General features: G+C 42.3%; 1 protein-coding gene across 1 annotated transcript; it reads right to left on the bottom strand.

The window, feature by feature from the left end:
- Nucleotides 1–205: 205 nt before the first annotated feature.
- On the bottom strand, nt 206–15,867 carry SLC38A2 (solute carrier family 38 member 2). The gene is made up of 15 exons (XM_057425496.1): nt 15,682–15,867; nt 15,275–15,356; nt 15,042–15,157; nt 11,879–11,952; nt 11,691–11,783; nt 11,413–11,494; nt 8,272–8,354; nt 7,213–7,271; nt 6,936–7,085; nt 6,092–6,171; nt 5,891–5,991; nt 5,379–5,503; nt 4,514–4,658; nt 4,319–4,416; nt 206–3,607 (listed from the first exon to the last, which is right to left on the bottom strand). The coding sequence occupies exons 1-15, from the start codon at nt 15,798–15,800 to the stop codon at nt 3,509–3,511; spliced, it is 1,506 nt and encodes a 501-aa protein (XP_057281479.1). The 5' UTR covers nt 15,801–15,867; the 3' UTR covers nt 206–3,508.
- Between the last annotated feature and the right edge of the window lie 4,689 nt (nt 15,868–20,556).

The raw sequence follows: 20,556 nt of genomic DNA, 5'->3' as shown, positions 1-20,556 counted from the left end.
TAATCTCCCATTTTATGTCCAGACTTGTTCTGTTTATTTGGGTAGTGTCATAAATGGTGCACTTAGCTCTGAGCTTTATCTTTCCTTCCTGAAAAGTGCTCACAAAGACGTTGAACATGCATGAAATTGAAGATACACTTCTTTTAATACAGTCTTTAAAGAAGATCAGACCGTACCCCCCCCAAAAAAAAACAGCACCAGAGTGTTTAGGATTATCTGTTTATTTATTTCAGTTAAAACAAACATACAATGTTTCATTGAAACTGTGTTGCACTCCCTGCCAACAACTGGAGCTAGACTGCTGGCTCTAACAAGACGGTGGGTATTTACATATGTACACGGATGTACCGCAGGATGCCTGAATTCGGTGGCCTAACAAATATGTTAGATCCTAAAAGCTGTTAAGTTGCTGCATTCAGGAAATCATCACATCCCTGGTAAATTGTAGCGGAAAAGTATACATGAACCTGAACGATGCTTTTTATGGACCCAAGTAACTCCCGTGTTTATTGCAACATATACATTTGTAATAAATACAATCTTAGTGTTTTCTTACACACCGTAGGCGTAACACATCTCTGCCATTTTTGCAAGCATTACATTTTGCTGTAAAAGAATCTTTCCTTTGACAGTCGTTACACAGATGGACAATGTGAACAACTCCTTGAAATGATGCAACAATCAGTAATGAGAGAGGAATATATACATAAATCCTGGATTCCAAACCTACATTATATACATTTTACTTACAGTATATACACACATACAATTTTATGTACATAGACTATCATAAATATTGAAAAATAGGTTTAGTTTTAATGGATTAATGTTTTATAAATAACATGTTATATTTATGACTGAAATATCATGGAAGACAGTAATGTCTGAGGTGACAAAACAGTGGTTTAATACTGAAGCTGCTCTTTTTAGGTGGTTTGTAATGTAGGTAACTTTTAAGCAGACAGTTTGGAAAAAAATATGTAATTAAATAAATCATATGTTGGAAACCAACCCAGCCAAGGGGAACTCAACTGTTGCAGGTGGAGAACCAGTCATCGAACAATACAACACATCATGTAAAATCTGGAAATTGCTACATTCAGAGAATTAAGTGACATATATGGTATGGTATGAGGTGCCATCTCAAATATCTTCCTCCTCTTTGGCTGCTGAGAGGACGGTGTAGTAACTTCTCATTTACACCTCCTTGCTCTTCTACGGTTACGAAGAGAAAGGAGGCTGTTTCTCTCTTTTTAAATACTGGCAAGGGAAGCACTTCATCCCTTATGTGCTACAAATTGCTCAAAGGTAGATGTTTTAATCCTCTTCCACCTTTCTGCGGAAGGCGGTTTGCAGAGGAGGAAGAAAAGCTGCCAAAGTACTGAGGAGGTACGTGCTCAGCACTTCTGTGGAGATCAGGTACCATGGGACGGTCAGTCAGCCATGGATGTACAGTACCTGAGGCAGAGAAGTACCTACGGAGCGTTAGGTAGTGCTGACTCCAGGATTGTTAATTGCCAGTTGAGTACCACTGAACTAATAATACAAAAAACAGAAGAGGAGTCTAACTTCTCATTACAGTTTCATACTACAGGCTTAGTGACCAGTACTTACAGTCATGCAGAAGTATCAACACAAAATACCTGCAATTTCTTTTCATAGATTTTAAATGGCTGGGCAGAGATTGACATTATCTGCCAAATGGTGACTGTCATTTAGATTTGTTCCCAATTAATTCTACAAGAGCAAAAAAAGTCTCAGGCACTGTGTAATCAGTGGATTACAGGCCCTTCCTTGTTCCCTCTGACACAATGACCAAGTGGAACTTAGTAAATCAGATTCTTAAAGCATCATGTCAGATGAAGACAGCTGACCACATTGCCATGATTATTTCATTAATAATCTCTATCTAGGCTTTTGTACCCAATATTGTTGTGTTTGAGAACCTCTTATATGCCAAGTACGCTGTTATACAAGTGTTATTTCTCTTCAACCTGGGATAAGAATGAAAGGGTAAACATGCACTAAAAACAAAACAGCTAATCACAACCATACAGCACCTGTTTCATCAGCTAGCTAGCTAGGGCTCATAAGAAACTTACCTATTTCTGAAGCAAACAAGTATGAGATGACTATCCAGCCTATGAGGTTACCTTTAATACTATACAGTATAAATTGGAAGAGGAATCCCAGTTGTGTATGTGAAGAGAGTTTGTACCAAGCATGAAATACTGGTGCAGTTATTTTGTGGATTTGACTCAGAAACAGAATAGTCAAGTAATTCAGAATCCATTAACGGATGAGTAATTTGAGAAATACTGTACAGTTTCTGAATATTATACAACTAGTAAACTACATGAGGACCTTTTTGTTTTCCTACAGAGTGTTTCAAGATAGATTGGACAGAAAATAAACCCCAACAAACATTGCTACAGCTGACAATGGACCTTAGTAATAAGAGAACTCCCAGAGGGAGTTTTATATCAATGGCAACATATGCTCCAGTGCCATTCAGTTTATATGTACAACAGGAAAAAAAAACCCAACCCCAAAAACAGAAACAACAAAATAAAGCAAAAACCCCCCAAACCCTGTTTTACTCAATTGCACTATTGAGTACCTCAAGAAGGGAAATGTCAACGCCAACTTTACAATTCCTAAATTAACTATGTTTTTCCTCAATCGCACCCATTTTAAAGGGTGTTTTTTTAAAGCTTGGAAAATTGGATTTCCACACCATTTTTGGGTACTAGGGTAACTGTAGTTACTTAATTTAAGTAAGCTGACAAATGATTTTCAGGATTTTTTTCACTATACCTCAAAGTAAGGGAATTTCATGGGAAGCAGTTATCATTAGAGAATTTTGACTTGAATTAGTTCATTTTCTGGTTTGGTCATTAAAAGTACTTTTTAAAATAAAATTACTTCTAGTTATGCCTCTACAGAAAGGCAAACCAGACTTAATTTAGGACACTGATTTAATATTTTTATGAGCTCTTCTATTTTATTCTTTCATTTGTTTTAGAAAAATGTTTCTTAAAGCCAAAATAGTGCTTTTGAGGTCCATAAGAATTTTTGGTACAAAAAATAATAGTGTTTCTCTCTCTCTCTCATTGGTTAAACACTTCGCTGTAAATTAAAGAGTTATTTCTCACATCAAATGGTTCCATTAGGCACATTCAAGTAAAATAACAAAATATCCAAGTAACAATGACGAAAGCCAAACATGGCTTGATAAAAGTCTACAGAGTTTTCTGTCCATTCTCTGGAATGGAATAAAGTTGTCACTTCCTTCAGCCAGACACTCACGTTGGTCTGATGTTAGCACCCACTTCCACTATGCAGAATAGTTTCTTAAAAACAAGAGTTCGGGTATTCTACAATCAGAAGAACCATCAACAAAGAATCTGCATTTTAAAGGAAGCTGAATAGCTCATTTTCATTCTCAGTAGGTATCTGAGTGAACACTGGCATCTGAAGTGGAGCATTAAAGATTAAACCAGGACAGTTAATGGCCATCAGATGCAACATTCTGGGTCCAGTCTAGAATAATCAGCGTCATACACCCAGTCATCACAAGTATACCGCTTAGAAAGAAGAATGCAGCCTGGAAAGAAAGAAAACATAAAGGAAGTGTTTCAGATCCTGCTGCTACACCCATGAAGTCATGTGCATTTATGGCACAAAGTAAAAGAGACACAAGATCATAGTAAACAACAAGCAGTTAGGAACCTTTTCATACTTGGGGTCCTTTTTCAAATAAAAAAGTACATTTATCTCCAGTAGAGCAGACCTCATCCTCAACTGAGGGAAGTTAAATGTAGCTGCTGATAACAGCCAGGGTATGCCACTGCGCTGACTTGATTCTGACTTAGTGTATCTAAGATTTGATTCTGAGTCAGTATGTCCAAGATAAGTCAGGATGACCCAAACGATTGGTCGAGGTCAGCTTTTATGGGGTAAATTATGTAAATAAGTCTTGAAAGAAAATTTAAAGGAGAATAACAAGACTTTTTTAGTACAGTTCTTAAGGGTAACCTGTTGAAATTCGGTTCTTGTCAGCAACAGAATGGCCCAACTATTGTTGAGATTGGGGGATGACAGGTGAGAAAAGTCACTGAAGTGAACTGAGCCTTGTGATGTTTATTTCCTCAGTTTTGAGTACCTGTGCAACTCCCACGTGTTAACTAAGATAACATTAAATGCCAGTTCAATGTCTGCCTTCACCAGGACCTCAAAATTCTTGAACTGTTAAGAAGGAAACTCAAGTTCTTCTGAGTTAGTACAAGTGTAACCATTCATATTTGGCTATACATACCCCGATCTTTTGCACTGACTTCATTGGTTCCTTCTTCACTAACTTGATATAGAAGGCAGAAGGAAGTATAAAGATCAGCATAGCAGCCGCAGATGCACCTGTATTAAAAAAGCACAGAAATAAATATTCATAAACTGTTGCAACGGCAGTTTCCAAGATTTTTAAGACTACTTGAATCGATGTGAAAATGCTTACCAATGAACCCAAAGATGTCTCGAATAGTAGGGACAAAGATAACAAGCATATTGGTAAAGGCCAGAAGAGCAACTGTAATGGAACAGTGACGCCACCATCTAAACTCCTTCCCTGCCCACAACAGCTGGGTAATGGAACTGCGAATCTGTTGAAGAGGGGAAGGAACAAAAAAACCCAGACAGTTTAGTGTTCAGTGTGGAAACCAGTGACTGTCACCTGAATCAGACCTTCCTTCTGAAAGTATTTTAACACAATTTTCCTGAATATTTCAGATTTTAGTAAAACTTGAAAGACCATTTGTTTTTTTTCTTTTTTTTATACTTATGTCCTTCACTGGAGAGGCAGCTCTGTGTCTACTGCTCTGTTTCTCTTCTCAGTGATTTAGATTTTCAAAGCACAGCCAATAATGAAGTGAAAAATGAGGAAAAACATCTGTCTTGGACAAAAACAAACCCCAGGGATTTTTGTAACATCTAAGGATGCTGCTCAACAACATCCACCTAAATGGCCAGAATTCCATATTCACAATGTACTTACATAAAGAATTTTGTAAGCTGATAATATACGAGTGCCAAGTACTTCCATAAAGGGTCAATCTGTTCCACTTCCCCAGTCAAACGATACCAGGAAAATAATATAACTGAATGTATTTGTATCTACTGCTTTGTAATTGTTGCCTATTCATTTAATTTATTTGAATTAACAGTATAGAGCTATTTCATCAAGCTTATTAGAATAAATTCTTTTTCAGTTAAGAGAAACATTGTATAATAAATAGGAGTTACCAAATCAGTACATAACTGCAGCAGGGCAAGGGATGAAAACAAAAAATGGCAGTAAGAGTAAAAAAAAGTAAATTACTTACTGGGAAAATAACTACAGGTACAGTAAGGGTTACAGCCATAAGTACAGCAAGACGCACAATCAGAAGAAGAACATCAGCACCCAGATAAGCAGAGTAGGTATGAAGCAGTTCTGGTTCAACTTTTCCTATGAAGAAATAACAGTATTTTAATTAGATGTAGTTAACACACTTCTCAGACAAACGGCTTCTGCTCTAAATCCCAAGTAAATTTTACAGTTAGAGCAATATGAATTGAAAGCTTCAACAGCTCCTGTAAGCATGTTTCCATTTTACATAGGGATAACTTGAAGGAACTGTGTCTGTTTTAATCCAATTTTAATTCTGTGCCTTTGGCCTAATTCTACTACTGGTCTCTTTTTGGGTGTACACATATGAAAGTATTAACCCCACCACCCAACAAACAGTGTATATTTAGAACTCATCGAAGTGCTTGCTTGTTCTAACTTAAAAATAATACTGTGGCTCTGCAGAACGTAATTCATTTACAAGAAAGCAAAGAAGGCAGTATTCACCATAAAATGTCAGGTATCCAAAGAGAGCAGCCAATAAATACATGAGGAACATGGCAAAGAAAGATACATAGGACACATTCATCATCCTTTTACGGCTTCGGCTATGAAAAAGAGGAAAAGAAACATTGTTAGCAATGAGAACATACTTTTATATTACTTTTGTTAGTGTAGGGACATTATAGACACATATCCAAGATTTACCTTTTCAGTTCTTCATAGATGGGAAGAATTGCAGGGTGGCACACAAAAGAAAATGTTAGGATTGGGACAGCATAAACAGTCTGGAAAACAAAAGCATCTTTCTTAAATATCTCAATAGACATTAGAAATTCAGTTTTAAAAAATTAATCCATAGATATTTCCATTCTGACTTAGGCACCAGTCAGTTTTTGATAAAGACTTGCTATTCTCTACAACTGAAACTTTGGCAAAAATTAAAACAAGTCCATATTTTCTTAAACCCATACCCTGAGGTACCAAACCCTCTCAAATCTCAGTGAAGTCCAATGTGAGCTGAATGTATTTGCATGCAGAATTATGTTCTGCATCTCACTGGCTTAAGCCATTATAGCCTGATCTTGGTATTGGCTATTACACATGCTTCTTCCCCATGTGTGAAGACACCACTGTAATTGGAAGCATTTTGTAGGTCAAGAGTTTGTGAGTGGGAAGTTAAAGTCTATCCCAAACCTTGGCATACATTTCCCAAATGCTTTTGCTATTTACTTCTTCTGCAATCTACTTCTTAAAATGCTTTACTAACTGGAGGAACCTTGAGAGATGCTGTGCTGAAAAACGGGAGATGCATTTATTGCCACTCATCTCAGTCAGGCACCTCAAGCTCCTCTAATTTCCACGTCTGGAGTGTGGAGACACTCAGTCTACGGGAGGTAAACAGTGCCTTACTCTGCTGGAACAGAAAGCCTTAGCACATCTCTAAGTTTACAACTTGGCAATTATTCAGAGGAAAAATGACCTAATTTATCTGCTATGTATTTAGTCTCTCAGTTATTTTCAACAGAGAGTCTGAGTTTTAGTCAGTTACCTGTGAATTGAAGATGAAATATTTTGGCTTGCACATATCATCACTTGTTATGTTTTGATCCACCAAAGGTGCCAGTGTCACATTTACTAATGTCATGTTCATGATATCGCTGTCCATAGGACAAGGGATCTGAAACATCTTCCAAATTACCTAGAAATAAAGTCATGTAGTTATTGTTACTTTGACGAATACAGTATGTGAAACTTTTCAGAAACTATCTCATTTCACTCTGAAATGCAGTTTTAGAAGCACTAGAAGTCTACAAGACTATACTTACAACAATCAGAAAGAAGACCATACAAAGTAAGGAAAAGCCACTGGTATAGCCCAAATATCCTGTGTTAAAAGAAAGATACAGAAATCTAAGGTTTATAAACAGAAACACCATTCAAGTCATAACATTATGACAAAATATATTCTGTCAGTGATGTCTTTAGATTGCCATTTTCTTGGTGTTACATAGAACAAGTTAATTATTCATTAACATCTGCTAATCTCAACCCAGAAACAAAAATTCTCACAGGCATATTAGGGTGTATACATACAGTGAGTCTGTAACACAGAACTTTATAAGTAACAAAAGAATTCCCACACCAACAACTACGTGAATTGTTTGTTACATACCAAGAATGATTAAAGGGTAAATTCTAACAGAACACACTGTGCCTTTTCCCTTCTGTTTTTACTGATTCACTCAATTTGTAGAAGGTAGTAACTTGAGAAAGTAATTCACATTGAGACTCTCGGCAAGTAAGGTTCCAGTACAGGATTCTCTGAACAAACTGGATTATTCCAATAATTCAATTGTTCCAAATGACTTATTTTATGTATCACTGAATTACAGACATTTCAGATAAAGTATGTGGTATGAATATTCTGCTACCCCTTGGGGTCTAAAATGAAAATGTGACTTCTGTTTACATTGCAAAGACAATTTAACTGCCCTGGGCTAGCATCCCTGGCTATTATAGGATAGCTTATAACACTATTAGCTAGTAACACTGTTATATATGATTTCACTACTGACCAAAATAGGTCAAACTTTTTGATAAGAACACAAACAAAAGTTACTGCTGAGCCTTGTTCTAAAGAGCTACCATATCTATTGACTTCTTCTTTTCCACAACTGCATCTGTAACTTCCAATACCTGTCTTGATTTTTTATTACTATTATTATTTTAAGCTGACTGACAGCAATGACCTGAACACTGATTAGTCCCAAGAGACAAGTTTGGGGGCAGCCGTTAATTCACATAGTACTTCAGGGCTCAAACATTGTATCAACCCATTTCTCCACAGTATTTTCAAGTGTTTTTGATGGTACTCTACCACTTACCTAAATTTTTCAGTAAGGAGAGAGGAAGAATGAGGATGACAGACACCAGCAGCACTAAATAGTCGCCGTTAAGATACCATTCTCTGCAGGAAAAAAAAGTAATATTTGTAAATAATCAAAGTATTTAAAAATGATGACATTTGCAGTTTAGTGTTCATTCGAATCTTCTACAACGTAACGGCTTCTTAAATAAAATGTAGTACCCGATGTCACAAAGAATTACTATTCAACTTACTGGATGGACCTAAAGCCCTACAATCGTTTCTTATCTCACCCCAAACCTGCATTGTGCCTTTCCTTTAGTGTCCTTTTCTAAAATTAATATGCATCTGGAAGTCAGAAGACAGGAACGTAAACGACTGGACATAAAAAAAAAAAAAAGTCAACTGGGATCAATCATGGAAAAAATAGTAATTTGCTTAAATGCTGGTTCCCAGCACTCCAGATGTATTGGAATATCAGGGCCCCAGCAGGGTGGTGATCCACTTTTAATGGAAATGAAATTCTGTTGGGCTCCCTGTGGGAGTTCAAAACAGGTGAGAGCTGGAGTTAAGACAGTAGCTCAAGCCCCCTGGCTGGGAAAACTCCAACAAGCACTGGGAATGTCTTGGAGGCACATTTAGTCCTTTTCCGCAGGGAAACTATGATAAGGACCTCAGATATTTTCTTCAATTCATTCCATAAGAAGTAATAGCTATTTTTTGACAAAACATTTTGGTGTGTTAAAGAGATTAACGTCTTCCTTTGAAACACAGAAAAACAAAGTCAGATCTGTGTAAATATAATTTCACTGAACTAACAGAAAAAATGATCTTGAGTATTTCATTGTGGCAGGGTAACTGCTTTCTTCACCTGTTCTACAGAATCATCCTGCATTCTTTAAGCGATTTAAATACCACTAAGCATCTATTCCAAGATGTTAATATACTCTGTTACGGTATTGTCTTTACAGTATGTATTTTAAAATGGACAGTATACCATCTAGATAAACAAAGAAAACCTAATTAGAAATCTGCGCATTCAAACTCAATTGCTGAATTATAAGCCTATATATGGTAGTGGAAATATGGAATAACTTTTACAGACTCGCTCTGGATTTATGTAGTAAATGCAAAACCAGTTTGGTCATCTCTTTCCCCAGTTTTACGTGGGATAACTGAATGTAAAAAATGTATTTTAGGAAGTTCAGACATGTAGGACATTAACACCACGTACCTTTTGTTGGCTTTCTTTTAAAGTGTAATAGTCTTGTGGTAAATTTGAAAGAAACCACAGCGCAAAGACTCCTTGCATTTGATATAACCGTAAGAACATGCACTGTTACTGTGCAAGCCCCACATGGAGGTCCTCAGGAGTTTCAGACCAAGGACTTAAAAGTTTGTCTTTGCTGAAAAGTAAAGAATGGGATTGTGCAGCTTCAAGACACAGCTGAGCACTTTAAAAACTGCTGAACAAATTTTAACAATGGAGCTAGTATTTGTAATATTGTCTCAGAATTCCAAAGTATCTTCTACAGTAAGCATTATTTGGGGACATTTAAACAGGTAAGTGCTTACATTTTAGGCACCAGGCTGCCAGAGTGGAATCCAAGCCAACGGCAGCCACCCAGACTCCCCTTAAGCAATGCATGGAGACAGTCAGTTAAATGGGGTCCACAATGGACAGAGCACTGAGAACAGATTTACTTTATATCAGTGTACAGCTGCCTAGTGCCAGCCAACAAGAAAACACTTGAGACACAAATCGCAACTTCTTAAGTTTATCTACCAGACTGGCAGAGCAGCAGCTGTATCCAGCCTGATTCACAGCCTTCAATTTTCCCCCTTGAACTGCAACCAATTTTGAATTACTCTATGATGAGGGGACAATTACAATGACTTGCCTCCCAAGTCCCCTTGTTAAGCACTGGCTAGTCCAGGGACTTCCTTAAAAAGTGGAAAATAAGGACTTGAATTCAGCCAAAGGGGGGAAATGAACCTTCCCAGCAAGGAATTTGCAAATGTTACATTACTGAGTAAATGGGGTGGGTGCATTCTTAGAGTACATTAAGAAAAAAAAGAAAAAAAAGAAAAAAATAGAGAAAAAAGATGGCTAGCACTGTTGTCATGACAATATCTATTCACAAGCTGTATGAACACCACCAAATGGCTTGAACCCCTTGGGGAACACAGGCAGAAAAATGCCTACCTTCTGAACTCAGGCTTAGGTGTAAGTTGGAGTCTTGAGCTGCTCAGCCCTCTCAAGACTGGGACACTTCAGGACAAGGCACAGAAGTACAACTCTGAAGAGTGAGATTTATAGCACTTAACTCTATCCATCTGAAGTCAGGCATCTTGTTTTAGATAACTGTTTTTACACACCCTCTCAATATAGAGCTATATGATATATCGTTCTTTGGAGATGCCCAAAACAGGTGTCTAAGCCAGGTGCACTGAAGTAACCACTACAGAGGATCACCTTTCTCCACTGATTATACCAAGACCAGAGTAATAATAAGCTCAAAATCTAACTTTCAGATGGTATGGTTAGATAAAATGAACCCTACCCAAGGCACCCACTTTTAAAGCTATGCAGGAAAGACACTATGGAGTCAAGGTGTCTCCAGGGCTAAATGGCAATGTGTCCACCATTTTAATCTTGGGCACATAAACTCTGGTTTAGTTCAACGTTTAGTCCCCATGTCTTTCTGGGAGCTGTCCCTTAACACATTCATTACATAACTGCACTTTAGCCTTGTATTTAATGACTTCCCACAATATTAACGCTAGAAAACCCAAGTAATCAGTCCAAAACAGTTGGAATACAATTAAGGAAAGCAAAACAAAAAAAGAACCATGACTGCATTTACATTCCCTTATTGAGAGTATGTACCCACTGGTACATACATTAACACTTACCTGATGTTCTTTACAGAACAGCTTTCTGCAATATGATGCAATACCTGTATTTTTCTACCCCTTCCCCAGGACAGCTGGCTCTAAATGATGTGGAGCACTCAGGGGAAGGACAAACTTACTGTATCTCTGTCTGAGTAAGAAGCTACCCTATGGTGTACCGAACGTGGTCTTCATGTAAATATATATACAGTCTCCGTATTTGTTTCTCCTAATGGTTTCTCTGATGAGGAGTTCTAACACCTACCCTGTGGTCTCTTCGATGTTCATAAATGTCTTGATGACCAATGGTAACTCATATTTCACTATGAAGAGGTAGCTTGACATAGCTGTAGGTGAATAACATCATAGATCATTACAAATATAGAATATGCCACAAGATGCAAGAATCACATAACATGTTTCATAACTTCACTTGAACACAAGCAGTTAATGAAGACATGTTGTGTGAAAAAAAAAGTCTCCAAGAATAAGCAGGGAACAATTAGTATTGACAGTACAAACATTTTAAGATCTTGTCCTCACCTCCAATGTTCTGCATTGTAATTGATCCAGAAGCAGCAAGTTTTCCAGCCATACCAAATGCCTTCATTCCCAACTGTTCATACAATAAAGATCCTAAAAGAAAACAAGATAATCCATTGGAAGGGTGTGTTGCAACGATACCATATGAAACAAATACTGTATGTTTATAAAATAGTGGTTTGCCATACCTCCTTCATTGGCAGTCTTCAAAAGGAGATGCACTGAATATAAAGAAAATATTGAGACAAACAGCAGAAGTATCCTGGGGGAGGAAAACATGCGTATTTTTACTAGCCATAAATGACTTACTGTAACCCTATTAAATAAAGGTATATCAAACATCAAAATTAATCATGCTAAAATATTATCTTTTAAACCCGTATAGATTCTAAGGCCAGTTGAAAGCATTCTGAAAACCCAACTAATGACTAATTTAGAAAGGATTTTATGCCAAAATTGTTTTTCAGAGGCATAGAGATCAATTGTAGTGTAGGATTAAACAATGTTTATATTCAGGGTTAAGTGGCCTAAGCATCAAAAGACCATTATAACTGGCTACATTTGACATAAATAACAGTGTCAATGAGAATGGTCTTTGTATCATTGTAAGAAACTGTATTTCTCCTGCCTTCCTGTTCTTGTTCAAAAGTAACCATCCATTGTCCATCATAGTTAACCCATCTATTGACCATCCAATTGTGAGTAACTGCAGCTACAGTGAAGATTATCTCTTGGTCTTAAACAAATCAGCTTTTCACAGCTTAAACCTGTGCTATGTCTTTTTTTATATAAAGATGAAACTGCAAAAGCCTTAAAGAACTGACTGAAAATTCAGATATATCAAGAGCTGTGTCTTCAATGGAAATACATTAAAAAATGTTAACGAAAGAAAAACCACCCTTTCTTTGCTCAAGTTATTCTTCACGTGTGCTTACATAGGAATCGCTAGCAGCTTGTTTATCTTCCCCACAGCCTTTACATGCAATACATATTTGCAACATGTAGAATTCGGATCTCTCAAGAACACATCTCTCCCACAACAAATGCACTTCCTGCAGTGGCACACTAGGGGGGACTTCTCAACTGCTGAAGAACACAGTGGAAAATTACAACACATTAAAAAAAAAAACCCTGGCCTTTCTTACACCTATACAAGCATTCTGCTTTACAGGAAAGCTAAGAATCTGCAAAATGCTGCCCAAAAAATGGCAAGCTCCATCTAGAGTTCCCACATAACTCTTTACATTTTGTGTAATTTTTGATGTTGGCAAGATTAGTAAACACAGCACAGAGAACTGAAAACAAGAACATCTGAGAAAAGCTTTGCAGATGAATGTATGAGGAATACAGGAAACTTGTATTACTGTGCCAATTCAACACCAACACACGCACACAAATAAACCTCTGTGTTTCTGACAGGCAGAGATTAACCAGGATGTAACTGAAACATCAAAACAGGACAGCAAGATGTGAAAGGTTCATTAAGCCAGCACAGATCTTGGACCCCTCAGTCCTAAACTTGAATTGCTGCCTATGGTGTTGACAAGATCAGTCAGCAAACTCATCTTGAAGCGCAGTTTCTGGCTTCCATACCGCATCATCCATTGATTTAGTGCTGACACAAGTGACAAGTCACAGCACTGACACAAGTGACTTCACGCAGCCTTCAAAGAATTTACTGCCTTAATCAACTGCATCTGGATCTGAATCTGTAATCTAGTTATTAAAGGATGTCTGTAATGCCCCCAATGTCATCACAAATCCTCAGTATCATCAGTGACTGACTGCCTTGGAACTGTACAAACTGCACCAAGTTTTGCAAGGTTTATCTTTTGAGTCAGTACTAACACAAATAGATCTGAATGCAGTATCTGGAAATGAAAAGGTAACTAAACGACCTCAGCACCCAATTGTTAAATTGGCAGTTTTGAACATTTTTGTCTTCAGGATCCTTGTTATATGTACATCTATTCAAATACTGAACCTCACATTCTTTATTTTTCTCTCCTCAGAGATGTTCTAATTACACTGAGTATCTTATATGTGTTGCAGAACATCTTTAGAGCATGAAACTGATGTGTAGAGAAATTAAGTACCTCTTCTGAATTCATGCTACAAAGTTGTTCATTCAGGTTAGCACCATCTAAATAAGTGTAAGTCTTAGTAAAACTTTTAACAAATTGTCATGTATTTAAAATAAAATCCTTTAGATCAGAACTTTACATGCTGGTAATTTCCTCAGGAAACTTGAATGCCACCCCTATATACTGTGAAATGCATGCAAGTAAACCTGACCTACAACTTTCTGGAAATCTGATAACAGAGTAAAGCAAATTTCAGGCTAAACATTACTCTTCACTTGTTCTTGAACGCTCAGCACATTTATCTATTTCCATGGTAAAAATACAAAGTTCCTTTAAACATACCCATGGATTCCCATTTGCACTCAGACACTGATACTACATGTTGTGTGAGCTGAACTGCCTTCAGTATATGAAAAACATACTTTCCCAAGACATTTAGGTGCAGTGTACATAACTGTTTCTTGACGTAATTTCCAATTACATTATCAGACTCTCATTTTATGCCTGAAAGCTTCTGTCAATACAGACATCGCAATAAAGATATACTGGTTAGCCTACATCCCTCCCTTGCAGGGAGACTGCCATTTTTATAGGTGAAGCTGAAACCAGGTCCCTGAATTGAGTAAAAGCACTGCACTGAAAAAGACTTCTTTACTGGTGTAAAGAAACCTGGTACTTACGCACAGTGCATCTCTGTTCCTGAACTTAGTTGTGCTTAAAGGAGACCCTGACTGGTAGGATTGGGTCACAGAAATATTTAAGAGTAGGAACAGCCAGGCTTGCAAGAGACAAGCAAAATAATCCTTTTCTGCCTACTTTTTTCTTCTGTTTGCAGCCTGATCCTGTACTTTTTGTGCAATTATCGCTTTCACTAATTGAAAGATTTCTGTTGTCACTAGTTTCAGTGAACTCTGAAGGAAACAGCTAATGCAGACTTCAGTATTTTAAGTAGCACCTCCCCTTCCCAATTGGATAACGGAATTTTCAAGGGAAGTCTATCAGCTACTCATGGAGAAAATACAGCTAAATAAAGGAAAATTCACTGTAAAATGTTTTGTGGGTTGCAGAACTTGCAATGAATCTGTGTAATTTCTGCAAGTCCTTCTGAATGTATCAGAATCTCTTACAAGCTATAAAATCTTAAAGTGCAATTCTGAACCGTACGGCAATGATGGGTATTTTGGCTAGGTCATACCCCTGTATCAAGTGTTTTCCATTAGTATACAGCAGAAAGAGTATTTTTGTTTATGAACCAAAAGATACTTACACGAAAAGAGCAATTCCAGTGTTAGCCATGGCATAAGAAAGACCAAGGATGCCACTACCCACAATGGCATTGCTCAGGTTAAATACTGACATTCCAAAGGAAGTAGTACCCGGATGCTGAGAAAAGGAAGAGAGGTAATAGTTAGCGGAACATTAACACTTATTTTAGAATTAACACAAACATAACATTGGCAAGAAAGGCTCTGGTTTGCAACACCACTGGTATGTACTTACATACTGAGTTTCATATTTCTTCTTTCCAAGATTGGAGTCGAGCAGGAAATTCTGATTTTCTGGATCAATATCCGCATAGTGGCTGTAAAAAACATTGCATCATTAGCGGCTGTCACGGGCAACTTGCGCGTTAACTTCCCATTCAGCCGTTCCGAAACGCTTCAAAGGGAAGCCAGAAAACCAGCGGAACGACCAGAGGAACCACCCGCCCCATTCACTCATTCATTCCCCCGTGCCCGGCCAGCGCACAAAGCACCGCGCTGTTTACATCCGCTGTCACTTCCGTGCGTCGGTAACGCGTGCCAGACACGCGGCACCTCCCGACCCGAGGCGCCGTTTTAAACTAAAGGCTGCAGCGTGCCGCCGGTGGCCGCGGCCGGGTGCGCGGTGCCGGGGCGCGCCCTCACCTCTTCATGGCAGCGGGCTTGGTGGGGTACGGGTAGCTGAAGTCGTTGCTGTTGGAGCTGTAGCTGCTGCTGTCCTCGTCCGGGGAGATGTTGAACTTGCCCACCTCGGCGCCGCTCATCCTGCCGGGGCCGCTCTTTTGTCCTTGGCGGCGGGGGGGAATCGCCGCGCCTGCGGAGGTGGGGAGGCGACGTCAGTTGCCGCAGCGGGCGCCGCGCCGCGGGCACGTCACGTGGCCCAGGCGCGCTCCCCCGCCCGCCGCCGAGTGGAAAAGTACCAGGCGCGTGGGGCGGGGGGCGCGCGCGGACAAAGGTGGGACGGGGGAGAGGGAGGCGGGGCACGGGACGACCGAGCGCTGCCGGACCCGCTCCCAACGCCGCGGGCACGGCGGAGGTACCGGTACCGGCACCGGCACCGCCGCGCCCTCCCGATACCCCCACCCTCCCCCCCGCGATAGCGGGGCGCAGACTGATGCAACACCCGCGGGAGATGTCACACTGCGCCTCCCGCCCCGCGCCCGCCCCTCTGTTTACCTCCCCCCTCCCCGCCGGTGACACCGGGCATCCCCGGCGCTTTCAATGGGAAAACGCGGACCGGTCGCGGGACTGCACCACGCGGCAGCTGCTCGGGTTTTTTCCATCCCGGCGGTGTGTCCCTAGGAGCACCCGGCACCGCGCGTCCCCGAGGAGCTCGGAGGGGCTGGGCGGCAAGGCGGGGGGCTGCCGCCGGGAAAGGCTGCGCCCCGAAAATCGCCTCGTTCCTTCTCCCGCGCCGTACCTTCTTCGCAAGGTCCGGAAAGCGGGTTCTTCTCCCGGGGTAAGGAGATGCTCCTCTGGCCGCTGCTGCTCCTTGCGAGGGAAGAAAAAACCTTGACTGTAAAACGTCAACGAAAACAGACCCCTAAATAAATAAAGGCAGGGAAAATTCCCTTCAGAAAGCCAGCGGTGTCAAAGGAAATCTCGCGTCCGTGGCTCCCCGACGGAGGCGCTCCCGGTCTGACGGCGCCCTCGGGGCGCCGCCGCTCTTCAGACAGGAATGCGGGCGCGTCATCGCGGAGGGGCGCGGCGTCCGCGCACCGCCCCTCCTCGTGCCCGCCCGACTGACTCCTGCGCCGCCGAACGAGGGGTGCGGGGCGGGGATGGGAACAACACCGCCGCCCGACGGAGGGGGGGGAAGCCGGTTCACCGGCCTGTGCCCTGCTGGGGATCGGGAGCGCGGCCGCCGGTGCGTGGTAGCGGTGGTGGCTCCGGGCAGTTCTCCCGTGTACACGGCGGGGCGGCTGCGCTCCACCGCGGAGACGGGAGGCGCGGGGCTTGTCGAGGGCACACGGTGAGAACGGTGTTTCCGCCTGCCCCGTGCTGTATCCGCAGCGTGACGGCTGTGCCGGGTACGGACTGATCGGGGGGGGGGGGGGCGGGCGGCTCCCTCCCAGTTCCCACCCTGGCGATGCCCCGCTGCTCGGTGCACGGCTGGGATGCGGTGCCACCGGCCCATAGCCACCCTCTGCCGTCAAGCGCTATTTTTAACGTGCGAGCAAGCAGCGACGCACGTGCGAGCCTCGAGCGTTTCCTCCGGGAAAGCCACCCGGGATGACGGCCTCCCCCTAGTGATGCCAGGCAGGATAAACCCCGCTGGAGGGAAGAAAGGGGGGGGGGGGGGGGGGGGGGGGTAAACAGCCCTTCCGCAAGCGGTAAGAAACTCTGGAGGGCTTCGCTGCTTTACTGCCTACAGAAGGGGGCAGCCCGGCTTTGGTCTTCGCCTGAGCCCCTCACACACGCTGCAGCACTGCAGCTCCAGAGAAGGCTTGGACACCTCTGCAGGGGACCCTTTGGCCACTGTTTCTGAAGACAGAGGGGGTGTGAGGTAGGTGGTGCTGCCAGCCTCGAGTATGGAGAATGTCTGACTAGTATGGAGAATGACTTTCTATTCGCTTGTCCTCTCCGTGTTCCCTCTCCCCCTGCTCCTACAACACCACAGCTCGGTGCGAGGCCCGCCTGACAGCACATCTAAACCGGCGCGGGGCGGCCGCAGTTGGGCCTGGAGCCGCTCGCACCGTCGAGGGGCAGCGACCCGCGCACGGCCACCCGCGCTCCCGGAGGGGGACACGCGAGGGCCCCGCTTGGGGACCACCGGCGGCGCGGGCCCACCCGCTCCCGCTGCAGAACGTTCTGGATGCGCGCCGGGACCGGGGGGCCCGCAGTTCTGCCCCCGCCCCCCGCGCCATCCGGAACGTGACGTCACGCCCCTCCCATTCCGCTCCTTCCCCCTCCCCGCAGCCCGGCCGTGGCGGGTGAGGGTGTGCGGGGCGGTGGGGCGCTGCGGGCCGCGTCCTCCCGCGCAGCCCCGGGGCACAGGGGCGCGGCAGCAGGCCGGGCCGGGCTGGGCGCTGCCGGTCCTGAGCCGCCGGCGATGTGTCCTTAGTGTGTGCGGGTCGGGTGCTAGGCGTCTCGTAGCGGGGCTTGAGATCCCTCATCTCGGGGTGCTTTAGGGGCGGACTCGGCCCCTCGGAGTCACCTGCAGCTCAGGGCGCTTTGGGGCCGAGCCTCCCCCGCTTGCAGGCGAGGGAGGTGAGGCTTGGGGTGCTGTGGTGGTTCAGAGCTGCAGCCGTAGCGCGTTCGGCCCTCCTGGAAACGTGGCAGCCGTGGTAGGCGGTCCGCAGGGCTGCCGCGGTCTGATGGGTTAAACCGAAGGACCGCACAGCGCCGCTTGAAAGTGCCGTCACGGTGATAGGTAAATAAGCATTGCTGCCGGGGAGGCGGGTCACACGCCTCTTTGAATGGGAACGGTGGATCCCTTCTGCGGCCTCCAGTCAGTCCCATTCTTCAGGTGTCAGCAGTTCCGTGAAATTACAGTTTACACGAGAGAGAGGTCAAGGTGACCTGTTTATTGTGGGTTTGGAGAGCGTAACAGCAAGCGCAGTGATGCCGCTCTAGCGTTTCCAGGATCTCTTTCAAGGCAAGTGCGCAGATTTGGTGCACGGTGAAGTGTCCCATGTGCTCCTGGTAAATACAGAAGCTGCCTTCGTGGATGTGGCCTGGTTGCCATGAGCAGTACAGTTCTTTAAACCAGATACTATAGCAAAACAAAAGCTCTACTGTACAAGTGCTTGATTTTTCTTTTTTACTAAAACTGCCATAATATTAGGAGGAAAAAAAAAATGAGGCTTCTTTGCTCATTATGAGAAGACAAAATGGTAAAATACATATGGGAAGAAAAATGGCTGTTTTTCTAATGGCCCCATTATTGGAAGGGTCACTGTGCAAGATGCGAGTGCAGTCTGCACTGCTCTGGAATATTGAGTCTTTAAACTTGTTACCCATGCAGCCTGTTTGATGGTTCAAATGGTCTGCTTTTTCAAGTGGTTTTAAGTAATGCCTCACTGATTGAATTATAATTTTCCTGACTTTGTAATTGCCAAGAATGTCCTTGGCAAAATATACATACAATGTGTTTCATCCAGTTTTGAAAAGTATTTTGTAATCAGAACAATAAAAGTTAATGTTCATCAGTTCCTCCCACCGCACTTTCAACGATTCACTTGTTTTCATGTCCTGCTTTTCTTTCTCCCTTTTTTTGGCGTTCTTATGTTGTTTTTTCCTCCCCTTTCTTTTCATTCTCCTTGTCCCTCAGTCACTCTCATCTTTATACCTTAAGTTTGTTTGCCTTTTATTTATAGGTTTTTATCAGATGTGTGCACCTACTTGTTGCAAGCTTCCTTACAATGTCTAAGCCTTTAGGATAGTTGAGAATCTCTTAATCTGGAAATTCTGTTCCTACTTTTTGTATTCATAATATAACCCAGCGCAATTCTGGAGACTAAAAACTGCTGAGGATTATTTTTGTTTTTTAAACCCTGAAAACCAGGGTTTTGTATTTTCTTTACTATAGAGCTGTGGGTGATGTGTCTTAGTCAGGTTTCCCATGCTGAAAGACCTTATTGTCTTTTATGGGGTGATGCTTTACACTTTCAAAACAAAGCAAAACCAGAGAAACAAAGATAACATGTTACTGTAAGGATGTTGTAAAAGAAACGGTAAGTTAGTTGCTAGGTGTTGTAAAAACTGAGTAGCGTTCAGTTGTATGTGTAGAAATGAGCTGGAGTTTTCAAAGTATTACACAGGAAGGTAACGGGGAGGTTTCATCTGAAGAGCTGTCTGCTGTACTCTTCTAAATGTTGGTGTGCAGCTCAGGCTGTGCTGTAGATTTACCCTATGCCATAACATGGCCTACAAGTAACTGGCCTGTGAAGAGTTTCTTTTTGAATTGCATTAGTTGTTTTTATGTTTAGAAAAAGAAGTAGCTGGCAAGTGCCCGTGTTTTTTCTTTGCTCATGTTTAAGCAAATAAAAGGCCTTTGTAATATGGGAGGTTCTTGTTTCATGCTATTTCTTCCTATGTATATAAACAAACCTTGTGGAATACTGCAAAGCTCTCTGTAGGACATGCCCATTAAAGTCATTTGTGTTTATGCTATGCATCAAAAAGTTATGTGTACAGTAATAATGTAAAAGTCAAGTCCATCCACATGGTTTTTAGATGATGCTTCCTAAACTGCCCGAAGGATATCTAATGAAATATGTAATATGTCAAAGCAATCTGTACTAATAGCTACATAACATTCATTTTGCCTGTGCCTAGTATGAATAATATAAAAATCCCAACAGAGTAAGGATGTGCATCAGGTGAACTCTTTGGTACCGTTGAGAGTCTGGGGAAGGATGGTGATGCAGAACGGTGACAGGGACCTGAGAGCTACCTTACGTCCTGAGTGAAGCATCTGCAAAGTGATCTCTACATGACAGCCACGGTCTGTCATGAGGAAGAGCTGGAAGTGTGGGTGAGTGAGTGGGGAAAACAAGGACTCATGGTTTTGCTGCA

The sequence above is a fragment of the Pezoporus wallicus genome, unplaced genomic scaffold, assembly GCF_028554395.1.
Source record: "Pezoporus wallicus isolate ANWC-B61680 ecotype Strahan unplaced genomic scaffold, APGP_CSIRO_Pwel_v1 contig_4722, whole genome shotgun sequence".
Taxonomy (NCBI): Eukaryota; Metazoa; Chordata; class Aves; order Psittaciformes; family Psittacidae; genus Pezoporus; species Pezoporus wallicus.
This window is presented reverse-complemented; position numbering and strand designations above follow the sequence as displayed.

Excerpts from the sequence above, each read along its gene's own strand:
- SLC38A2 (XM_057425496.1), bottom strand. The coding sequence starts at position 15,800 with ATGAGCGGCGCCGAGGTGGGCAAGTTCAACATCTCCCCGGACGAGGAC. Across the intron at positions 15,158-15,274 it reads AGAAATATGAAACTCAGTAT|CATCCGGGTACTACTTCCTT; the intron begins GTAAGTACATAC and ends TCCTTTTCTCAG. Across the intron at positions 4,417-4,513 it reads AGACATCTTTGGGTTCATTG|GTGCATCTGCGGCTGCTATG; the intron begins GTAAGCATTTTC and ends TTTTTAATACAG.